The sequence below is a fragment of the Gorilla gorilla genome, chromosome 3 (genome assembly GCF_029281585.2).
Source record: "Gorilla gorilla gorilla isolate KB3781 chromosome 3, NHGRI_mGorGor1-v2.1_pri, whole genome shotgun sequence".
Lineage (NCBI taxonomy): Eukaryota > Metazoa > Chordata > Mammalia > Primates > Hominidae > Gorilla > Gorilla gorilla.
In genome coordinates this window covers 56,488,386-56,499,647 of record NC_073227.2, presented here as the reverse complement: position 1 = coordinate 56,499,647, position 11,262 = coordinate 56,488,386, and the positions used below count along the sequence as shown (strand labels likewise).

At 42.8% G+C, this 11,262-nt stretch overlaps 1 protein-coding gene across 1 annotated transcript; it reads right to left on the bottom strand.

The window, feature by feature from the left end:
• Positions 1-121: 121 nt before the first annotated feature.
• Positions 122-6,518, bottom strand: SLC10A4 (solute carrier family 10 member 4). Its single transcript, XM_004038647.5, has 3 exons — positions 5,711-6,518; positions 4,720-4,930; positions 122-1,447 (listed from the first exon to the last, which is right to left on the bottom strand). Exons 1-3 carry the CDS (start codon positions 6,298-6,300, stop codon positions 935-937), a joined length of 1,314 nt encoding a protein of 437 aa, XP_004038695.1. The 5' UTR covers positions 6,301-6,518; the 3' UTR covers positions 122-934.
• Between the last annotated feature and the right edge of the window lie 4,744 nt (positions 6,519-11,262).

Here is an 11,262-nt window from a genome sequence, read left to right as displayed (position 1 = left end):
CCTCTGGCTAAGTGAGCGAAAGTGCCAAGGTTTGGGAACTGTTCTGGGTCTATTACCCGTTAACTCAGATGATAAGTTTAATCTCAGAGCTGCTCTAAGAGGCTACCTACTGAGCCCCCTCGGCGAGTGCATGGAGAACCACCCAGGGATCTTCATCTAGGCGAATTGTTTTCTCCCCTGGAGCGTGTCCCTTCCCCCAGTTCCAGTGGTGACCAGGAGGTACCGTTTTGTTCTGCTCCAGAGCGGTTCTGAAAAATTTCCCAACCAAATCATTCCTACAAAAGATAAATTGATTTGGGGTGTGTTTACATAAATGCAGAAGACCAGTCGAAAAGAACATGGCTTGTCCACTAGAAAAATGTTGATTATTCATTAATAAGTAGATACCAGATCAAGTAATCAAATACATTAATGTAACTTTTCTCTGATACTGGTTTGACAAATACTATATTTCCTTATTTAACTGACCTGTTTTGGAATTCTTCTGAATACAGGTCAAAATTCAACATTGTGAGGAATTTTAAGTAGAGCAAGCACACTTTTTTTTTTTACAACAATTACATTAAACTCAATTATGCTTTACAAAGATAGCTTGTTTTTCCTCATAGTGCGCCAAAATTCTACATTTCCAAGACCCTGTTTTCTAATAGTTTCTGTATTTGCAACAGTCGTATAAATTGGTGATGGTAAAAACTAAAAACCACATTTAATTCAGGCTTCACGTTAGCCATTCCAGGTGCAAATTATATTACAGCATTGATTTGTAATTTGTGACAACGTTTGGTTAATACACCAGTGAACCTTAAAAAGATCAGAATTGTTACATGTATGATGTGAACCAGTGTTATCTTTTATGTTAACCATGTGCACTACCACAGGCCATAAATATGAAGCAATATTTCAGCGAGATAGAAGCTCCTGTGTATCTCCACATTTAGAGAGAAGTCTGAGCGGTTTCCATCATTATTATATGTTCTGCTTTCACTGTGCCATAGGAAGTGTCTGCCATTTCCTCTTCTTTTAGTTTTTTATAAGAAATATCTGTATCTTCATCTTCATCTAGAGGATCTCGCTTGTGCAACATTTCACTTCCATACATTTTATAGATTAAAACAAAAATCCCCGCTTCTGCAGACTGGAAAAGTGCATACAGCAAAGGAAACATGTACATGCTTCCTATGAATTGCGGTGGAAAGGCCAGTTTTAGAATGGCTGTACAGAGCTGCACATTCTGACTACCTGTTTCCAGACATACAGTCCTCTTGCAGTTGGGTGGAAGATGGAAGAGAGTAGCTAAACCATAACCTGAAGCGTAGCCTGCCAAAGGCATAAAAATTGCTATCACATAAACAGCTGCAGGGATACTTGCCAGCAGTTCAGGTCCTAACATAGTGCCGGTCATTATGAAAAGGACCACCAGAGTCACTAGCAGAGACCACAGGGAAACCTAGTAATAGAAAATTACAATGAGATGGTTGAAGATGAACTCAGGCGAGAGAATCCTAAGCTCACGGAAGAAAACACCCATCTAGTATGCTCTCCAACACAAAACGGAGACCTTTGACAGAATATTTCTGAAGATGGGCAGGCCACCTCTTCAGGAAGCATCCAGAGCCACACTGGGCAGCTCTGATTGTCTGGAGGCCTGTCCTTATGTCGAGGGACAATTTGCCTTCTATAACCTCTAGCCATTGAGTTGGATATAGGCTCTCAGGAGCGACAGAGACCAGCTCTTCAAAAACAAAAAACAAACAAACAAACAAACAAACCCAGCTTTTCTGGCCAGGCGCGGTGGCTCACACCTGTAATCCCAGCACTTTGGGAGGCTAAGGTGGGTGGATCATGAGGTCAGGAGTTGAAGACCAGGCTGGCCAAGATGGTGAAACACTGTCTCTACTAAAAATACAAAAATTAGCCAGGTGTGATGGTGAATGCCTGTAATCCCAGCTACTCGGGATGCTGAGGCAGAGAATTGCTTGAACCTGGGAGGTGGAGGTTGCAGTGAGCAGAGATCGCGCCACTGCACTCCAGCCTGGGTGACAGAGCAACACTCCATCTCACAAAAAAAAAAAAAAAAAAAGCTCTTCAAAAAAAAAATAGCCTTCAAAAGCTTTTTTTCTGAAAAACAGCTCTTCAAAAGCTTAAAAACTGGTTATCAGGGGAAGGCTACTCTTCTTCAGGCAGATCATCCCCAGACTTAAACCTCCATCACATAACTTTGTTTTGGTATCCTGACTGTTCTGAGCATGTGTTTCATATGTGAATGTGCCGCTTAAAAACAGGGCATTTAGAACTGAACCTAATACCCCAGGTATGGTCTGATCATCAGAGCAGACAAGTGGATATTTACTTTCCCTGAACTGAACCCCGTGTTTTCCATAAGAAATTAGTTCTCATTTTACATGAGTTAAAACTTGTGAAACTTGATTAAAATGTCTGAAGCTCAGTGTGTGATCTTTTTAACCCTCAAAATATACTGCAGAGGATTGCTTGCAATATTGAAACAATTACCTACTCTTAGATTATGTAAGAGAGAAAAATGTAAATAAATATGTGAAGAATTCTTTGCAATTTGGCAACTTTCCCCTTTTTTATTTGTTCATGAGAAACCTCCCATCTGTAAGTCTCTAATGATGCTTAGGTATTATTACAGTAGATGGATTTCGGATACAGTACAACTGCTGTATAAAACGTGTCATCTTGATGTTCTGACTGGTACATTTCACTCATTCAAATAAAACAGTCTGTATGAATTGTAAGGCGGAAATCTAAAAATTCCTCTCCTAGTTCTCCTTCATATTGGTAGTTAACTTATTTTTTTTTAATGAGGAGTGGGCAGGGAAAGGAAACTAGATCCAGAGAGAACAGCTTAAATGTTGCTTCTGGTTCCCTGGATAGCTGGGATATCCCTTTTGCAGTCTTTGGGAATGGCATAACTCTACACTCTTAAAAATTATTTAAAATTTATCTGAGCTGGTCACAAATTCTACCCTAGAGGATGCTGCAATAATTATTATATAAGGTACAGATACTACAGATGCATAATTGGCAGAAACCAAGCTATTACATGTAAAAGCATACCATTTCAAAGTATGTCACATTGAAAGCACTGACAAACAGTCTGATTTCTTCATTTTGAAATATTGGCTCCAAAGTCCCTTAGAACTATTTTAAATCATTTGGGCAAGCATTGACATTGAATGCTCATTTTGAAGTGTTTGCAAAGGTGTAACAATTATATAAACCGTTTCTTAATAGTGTGTTAATTAAAGAATAGGGCTAGGTTAACCTTAAATTCAAAGGTAGCTAATCTTATGTCTATTATATTTAAATATTAAATATATTAATTTATTAATATATTTATATTAAATATATTTGTTTGGGGTGTGTAAATAGGTCATTTGATTGACTTTCTCTTAGACTTCCTAAGGTTTTATAGTAAATGCCATCACATTAATAGCATTAGCTTAATGATTAAGATTAACAAGTTCTTAATGCATCTCAAGAGTATCTATGAGTATATATTACAGGTGTTAATATATGCATATTTACATGTACACATACATTTTTACATTCACATATACATGTGTATTATGGAGCAGGATTTCTTTTACTCAAGGCTGGATATATGCACAGAAAAGAACTCTCTACTTTTCATATTAATAAAAGCTGACTCTATATAATCAAATTACTTTAGAAAATAAGTAAAACAAAAGATTATGTCTTCTTGAATCTACATAATTGAAACATTAGGGTGGCTCTTTTTCTCTTCATTTGTCTAAAGGAATTTGCCTGTGCATTTTGCAGTAATAGTTACGTATTTTATTTGATTAATTACCGGAAGTCAGCATCCTGGTCATGGTTTATTCTTTTTTGCTACTGTTTTTGAATTTTCAAAGACAGCTTAATTTTACAAAGATTTTTTTTCCTCCAGTCAACTACTAGAATCTACTAAACTACTAAAATCTCTACTGCTACAGAAAGCATTCATTTTTAAAAAAATCAAAGCCTTAGGAGAAATATTGCACAAATTATAGAAATCCCCTATCTTTTCACTAGCTTTAGAAGCCATATAAAATATTGCAATGGAGAAAGAAAAAGAAACACATTTAGTAAGGTCAACATAACCTCCATTATTTATCCAGGACCCAATTTTATTTTGTGCTTTAAAGCCAATATTTTGTGTGTTCTATTACTACAATGTAACTTTTCCATTACTTTTTGTCCTATTAGTATCAACTTACTTTTAAAAATTTAATAAAATGTTAAAGGAACCTACTACAGAGTTTCTCAGAATTAGAGTTCCATTTTTGAAAAGATAGCCATGCATTTCTAAAATACTGCACCAATTCTATTAAAGTAATTTTATTTAATCTGCTTTTATGTTTAATTATATACAACTAGTGGAAAATATGTTGCCATTTAATTACACTGTCATCTTCCCCACCCTGCTATGATCTGTTTCCTTCCAATGAGTACTGATAGTTCTCTTATTCTGGTTTTGATTAAGCTGTGTCTTAATTAAAGCTATCATTCTAGGAATCCCAAAAGTGGAAGTTATCTTTGTAGCATAAACTTTTTAAAAAAAATTTTATCCATGCAACTACTTCCAAGTCCTTTTCTTCCTTTCCGCCTTCTCCGAACTTCCTAACATTTCTGCTGTGGGTCAGAGATCAAGGGCTCTCCAAGCTAGTATGGAAAGGGAAGAGGGGGCCTTACCTTCACAATGTAGTCAGCCACCCGGCTGTATTTGTAGCGAATGAAGACGCCCAATCCGATAGGTATGAGAGTGCTGCAGAGAGTCAGGGTCACGGTCCCTAGGGGTAGTAACTGCACGATAGGGGTGTTGATCCAAGCCCAGCTGTAGATCCACAGGCACAGGGGCATCAAGACGAGGGCCAGAAGCGTGGAGGAGATGGTCATGATGATGCTGCAGAAAAGGGAATGTGCAGAAATCAGAACGAGCTTTGAGTCAAACAGCCAGCTAACCTTTTTCTTGTATGTTGAGTAGAGGTGGAACGGGGAGACTGCAAGTCCCGGGGTTGAAGTCTGGGCAGAACCTACATCCGAGGAGAGTGCCAAGAGAGCAGCACGTCTAACACCGATGGAATTATGAACCCAAGGCAGGGAGGAAAAACAAGCCCCCTGTCTCGGTACTGCTGCCCTCGACATTATAAAGTCTATTGAGCCTGGATGATTCTGAGGGGAAGGAACGTTCTTCCTTGCAAGCCCCCTGCAAGGTAAGCCATGGTAAAGCTGCTGACTGCTACTTGTTGGTCGAACTCAACAATCCTGCACTCTATGTGAGATTACTTTCTCTGACGGGCCAGTAGCCCTATTTTACTTTTACGTTGCCGGCGAGTTCTAGTTCAGACTCCCCCATCTCTTTGTCTTCCACTGGACAACGACCTGCGCTGCCACCCCGACGCTCGGGGAGGACGGCGAGGGACCCTGCTGAAGGGCCGCGCTGCGCATGGAATCCCAGCCTTGGAGCAGCCCCCTCGCCGTCTAGCTTGCTCCCCTAGCAGCACAACCTGCAGGTCGGCCTTGACTTCTAAAGCCCGGGCGTCATCAACTTCCTCTCCTTTTCTCCTCCTTCCTCCACGCCTAATTCCAACCCCTCCACTGCCTCTGTCCTTCGTCGTGAGCCCACGGCCGTAAACGCGCGTCTGGGATGAGACAGATGCCCAAGGAATAGACAGATCCGTACCTGAGGTTCATGTCGCCGTCAACCAGCAGGGACATAAGATTGGAGAGATTGCCGCCGGGACAGCAGCCACACAGGAGCACCGCCACGGCGGCCACCTCATCCAGCTTGAAGGCGAGGGCCAGCAGGAAGGCCAGCAGCGGCAGGAGGCCGAACTGGCAGAGCGCTGCCAGCAGCGCGCCCACGGGCCGGCGGACGTGCGCCCCGAAGTGGTTCACGTCCACCGTGCAGCCCAGGCCCAGCATGGTGATGCACAGGGCGGCGCCCACGAACACGTTCAGCCCGTGGTTCAGCGGCGTGTCCCAGAACGGGAGCGCGTGGGGCGCCCAGGGCCGAGGGAACGGGGAAGGGCCGTGGCTCGCCGCGCCGCCCGCGAGGCCGCTGGTCGTGGGCTCCGGGGTCGGAGTGGGGCCGGGGCTGAAGCCGAAGCTCGGACCCGGCCCGAGGCTGAGCCCAGGGCCGGGGCCGGCGCTGGAGGCAGGGGCGAGGGCGAGGTCCGTGCCGGGGCCCAGGCTGCTGGCATTGGGCGCCAGGGTGTAGTTGTCCCGCAGCAGAGGGGCGAAGAGCAGGGTCACGTTGTCGTTGCCGTCCATGGCGCGGCCGGACTGCGGATTCCGGTCCCCTCCCGCCGCGTGCCTCTCGCCGTCCCGCGGTCGCCGCAGCCGCCGCCCGTCGTTCTGCCCGTCGGTCTCCGAGCCCCGGCTGCGCGCCGCTGACGTGCTCGGCGGCGTCGGGGGCGGCGGGCCGGTCTCCGCTCCCAGGTCTGCAGCCGCCCGCAGCCTGGCACTCCGCGCAGCGCGGCCCCCCGGGTGAACCCAATCGCTGCGCCGGCTCCGCGCCCCGGCCCCGCGCCCCGCAGGCCCCGCCCCGCCCTGCCGCCCGGTCCCCTCCTGTGAATCGCCAGTAAGTGGTTCTGTTAGAGTGTAGCCAGGGGCGGAACAAAGACCTGACAAAGGACCAGAGCAGGAAAAAACCGTTCCTGGCTGCCGATCAAGTTCTCTGATGGGCTCTGCCTCTTTATAATGAAATCTGGAGACCCAGACACACAAAGTGGAGGGGGTGGGTGGATAACGCTCATAGTAGAAACTGTTCCTATAGCCTGCAGCCCTAAGAGGGGTGCTTGACTTAATATGAGCGATTCTCTAGTAAGCATGACACGATATCTGGCTTGAATTTGCAAACAATTTTTTGCATCATTTTCAGTCTTAAAGTAGAATGTAATAATAATATAGCGGGTTTTGTGCAAGTGAGTGTGCATTATTTCATTCGATTCTTACAGCAAAGCCGTGAGATAGATACCATTTTTACAAGCTCGATTTTTACAAACGAGGAAACTGAGGAACGAGGAATTCTCAGTCTTATCAACCGAACCCACAAGTACCTGGCTGAATCTGCACGGCGATGTGTCCCTAAAGAGGGCAGAGAAGAGCTTGGCTAATAACAATTTCCATGAAAAATGTGTGTTTAAGAAGTTATTGGCAGGTGGAGAGAGGATATTTCAGTGGCCACAGATTTACGAAGCTTTATGAGTAAGGCCCTGGCATTAGGATTAAAGGACTGAAAAGAAATAAAGTGCTGAGATTCCCTGCTTGAGACAGGTTTATCCCAAAACAATTCAAAAGCAGAGCTCTTAGGAATGGAGATGCAACAACTTTTAAGTCAGTCACTAGATGGCATGTAGAAAGGAAACTAATTTCGCTGCTTACCAACCAGGTGGGGCCTGTTAAGGAGGCATCTAGCTCCCTGGGGGTGACCATAAAGTGATAGTCAGTTGAGTTGTGAAAACCAACAGGAATTTCTAGAATGAAATCAAGGCTCAGTCTTAGCCCAGGGTTGCTTTCACAAGGAGCCAAGATACAGTGAATTCTTCTATCTGGGAACTTTTCCCTAACTCCTGTCCTGGCACAGAGTGACTTCTATTACCCAAGGGTGGGCTGAGCCTTTCCTCCTCCCCAAATCTCATGAAGATGATGGAGACTATGAAAAGTAAGACTTTGCAAATGCAAAGCATATTGCACTCTTCATCACAAATCATTTATTTTTTCTCTTTTGGACTGTAAATTCCATGAGGGCAGAGCTTTTGCAAGAATTTAGGAGGATAATGTACCCTTACACTTTTCCAAAACACTAAACCCAGAAAAAAAAACTTCAGTGAGCTAAACTTTAAAGGAAGTGGGTTGTGACCAAAAATATTTTAAGTTGACATGTCAGCTTATGTAGGTAAAAAGAAAGATATTCAGATATACAATGATCCATGCTACCCAACCATTACGTTAGTAGACCCAGGGAAGATGTGTGGAGAAACAGACAAGATAAGGAGGGAAGGCACTGCTGAGCCTTCACAGTCTTGAAACCACAGAATGAGATAAGCCAAGAACACAAATGGCAAGGGATCCAGCTGAAGCCAACTGTGCAGGCACCACTCCTATTTGCCTCAGAAACCCTCATCGTGTTAATGATATTAAAATTCACAATCACATTAAATAAGCAGTAATTAGAGGCAGACCAACTCAACTCATCCAACTACCTCCTCTCAGGGTTTAGGGAGGGACTTGGGAGGCAACTTGTGCAATGGGCGAAGACTGAAAACAGAAAGGGGCCTGGCATCATGGCTTTTGTCTGCAATCCCAGCAATTTGGGAGGCTGAGACAGGCGGATCACTTGAAGACAGGAATTTGAGACCAGCCTGGCCAACATGGTGAAACCCCATCTGGACTAAAAAGACAAAAATTAGTTGGGCATGGTGGTGTGTGCCTGTAATCCCAGCTACTCAGGAGGCTGAGGCAGGAGAATTGCTTGAACCTGGGAGGTGGAGTTTGCAGAGAGCCAAGATCGCGACACTGCACTCCAGCCTGGATGACAGACTGAGACTCCATCTGAAAAAATAAAAAAGAAGGGGATGATGGGCTGCGATTGTAAATCATGGGGCATGTTGCACCTGCAATCTTGGGGGATTCTTGGGACCTACAGACCTGATGTCACTCCTGCTGATGGGGTGATTGTCATTGTAAAGAAAACAGGTGCTCTGGCCTCCCCTTCTTTCTCATCTTCCTCACTATGTATGAGAAAACCCCAGGATTAGGTTTAAGCCCATTCTCCAGGTGTGATGACACTGGTGTGGTGACACTGGTGAAGTGAAGTATTCTTTTCCCAAGGGGGAAACAATATGTAAAAGGGAGAGATAACATAGTACTTAGAAAATATGGCCAGGCATGGGGCTCACACCTATGGGAGGCCAAGGTGGGCAAATCTCTTGAGCCCAGGAACTTGACATCACCCTGGACAACATGGTGAAACCCTGTCTCTACAAAAACTACAAAAATTGTCCAGACATGGTGGCACATGCCTGTGGTGGCATATGCCTGTGGTACCAGCTATTTGGGAGGCTGAGGTGGGAGGATCGCTTGAGCGCAGGAGGGGAAGGCTGCAGTGAGCCATGACCATGCCACTGTACTCAGGCATGGGTGACAGCAAACCGTGTCAAAAAAAAAAATTAAGGAAGGAAGGAAGATGAAATTAAGCTAGCTATTTGGGGAAAAATAAATTTAGAGCTTTGTGGCACAGTGTATACCAAAGCTAATTCCAAGTAGATTAAAGGGTTAACTATTATAATAATAATAATGCAACAAAATACTAGAGAAAAAGATTGGCAAGTGTTTATCTCATCTTTGGATATGGAAAATTTTTCTAAGCAAAAAAGTAACAGAAGAAATCATAATGGGGAGCTCAGTAGATATGGATACATAAAAACTTTCAACTTTGTTATAGTAAAAACATCATTTAAGAAATTAAGAGAAAATTTATGATTAATTTATAAGTTTTATTGTGTTATTTTATAGGAAAAGAGGCAAATGACATGAATAGACACAAGATCACAAAAGAAATGCAAGCAGCCAACATGTTTATGAAAATAGTCACATTCACTAGTATCCAGAGCAATTAAATTGAAGCAATTAGATGCCATTTTTCAGTACTGGAAAAGATTCAGATATATGCTATTATGTTACAGTGGCAAGGATACAATCAATTTGGATATATCCTACCATAGAAACAATCATGGAAAGAGAGCACCTACTTCCAGGAGTTCTCATAAAAGTCCCGGGGTTAACTTGGGATTAATAAGGGAGAACTATTGTACACTAATGTTTGTTTTGGCCACTTTTCTTGAAAGGAAGCTAGAAGGCTTTTTAAAAGTAGAAGTAATTAAATTAAAAAATTAAATAGAAAATAGGCAAGAGAAGTGTACCCATCCTTCAACCAATCATTGTGGCCATAGGATGGAATGCTTTCACTCAAGCAAGGGAGTGGTCTCATCCCCACTCAAGACACATCAACTCAAATTTGGGGAAGGGATTCCCCAGAGGAACAGTGGGTGCTGTTAACAGAAAGAGGAAAAGTGGATGTTGAGTAGGCAGAAAAGCAATAAGCATACACAGAAGTTGTATTCAGTACCTCAGCACCCTCAAAGGTGTTTGAGGGCTTCTTCCATTGCATTTCCAGAAGTAAGTACTGCTACCTTAAGAATCTTTGTCAATATGCTGTTTTAAAAGTTTCATATTTTGTGCTTATTTAACTACTAGTGAAATAGAACTTTTTCAGTTTAATAATAAAAATACTTTATTATAACTTATGTATTTTGCCTATTTACAGAAATCATCTGACTTGCAGACAATTTAAGTACAACGATAAGACTGGTAGAAGAAAAATTAGAAACAACCTAAGTATCCAACAATATGCAACTGGTTGAGTAAATTGTTTTTTATTTACATAATAGAATAAATACTATGCAACTATTTTAAATTTTCATGTTATATTTTTATGTGAAAAAAGCAAGTTATGTACCGTTTTATGTTGATTTCTTTTGTATTTTGTTAGAAAAAATCTTTTTAGAGATGTTACATTGTCCAGGCTGGAGTGCAGTGGCTATTCACAGGCATGGTCATAGCAGACTGCAGGGTGGCTCTTGGCCCCAGTTTCTTTAAAAGTATTTATATAGTTGCATTCAAAAAGACTGGGCCAAAATATATTGGATTATGGAGGATTTTTGCATTCCTTTTTGTTTTCTTTTCTTTTTTCTTGAGACAGGTCTCCTTCTGTTGCCCAGGCTGGAGTACAGTGTCATGATCTTGGCTCACTGCAACCTCCGCCTCCCGGGTTCAAGCGATTCTCCTGCCTCAGCCTTCCGAGTATCTGGGATTACAGGTGCCTGGCATTAGTGACCAATGGGTAGGTAGTGTAGACAGGCAGACATTAGTCACTGAGTAGGCAGGCTCAGCAATCAGATCAACTGTCTCAGTATTCCAGTGCTTGTGTTCAAGGAATCCTTATTTCATTTAATAATGGCCCCAAAGTGCAACAGTAGTGATGCTGGCATATTGTCATAATTGTCCTATTTTATTACCAGTTACTGTTGTTAATATTTTACTGCAACTAATTTATAAATTAAACTTTGTAAGAGGTATGTATTTATAGAAAAAACATAGTAGATATATATAGGGTTCAGTACTACCCACAGATTCAGACATCCACTGGGGTCTTAGGACATATTCCCTGAG

What these genes read in the sequence shown, in the direction of transcription:
- SLC10A4 (XM_004038647.5), bottom strand. Translation starts at nt 6,300, where the DNA reads ATGGACGGCAACGACAACGTGACCCTGCTCTTCGCCCCTCTGCTGCGG. An exon ending in GACGGCGACATGAACCTCAG is followed by an intron (nt 4,931 to 5,710) that starts GTACGGATCTGT and finishes CCTTTTCTGCAG; the next exon opens with CATCATCATGACCATCTCCT. An exon ending in TGGCTGACTACATTGTGAAG is followed by an intron (nt 1,448 to 4,719) that starts GTAAGGCCCCCT and finishes TTCTATTACTAG; the next exon opens with GTTTCCCTGTGGTCTCTGCT.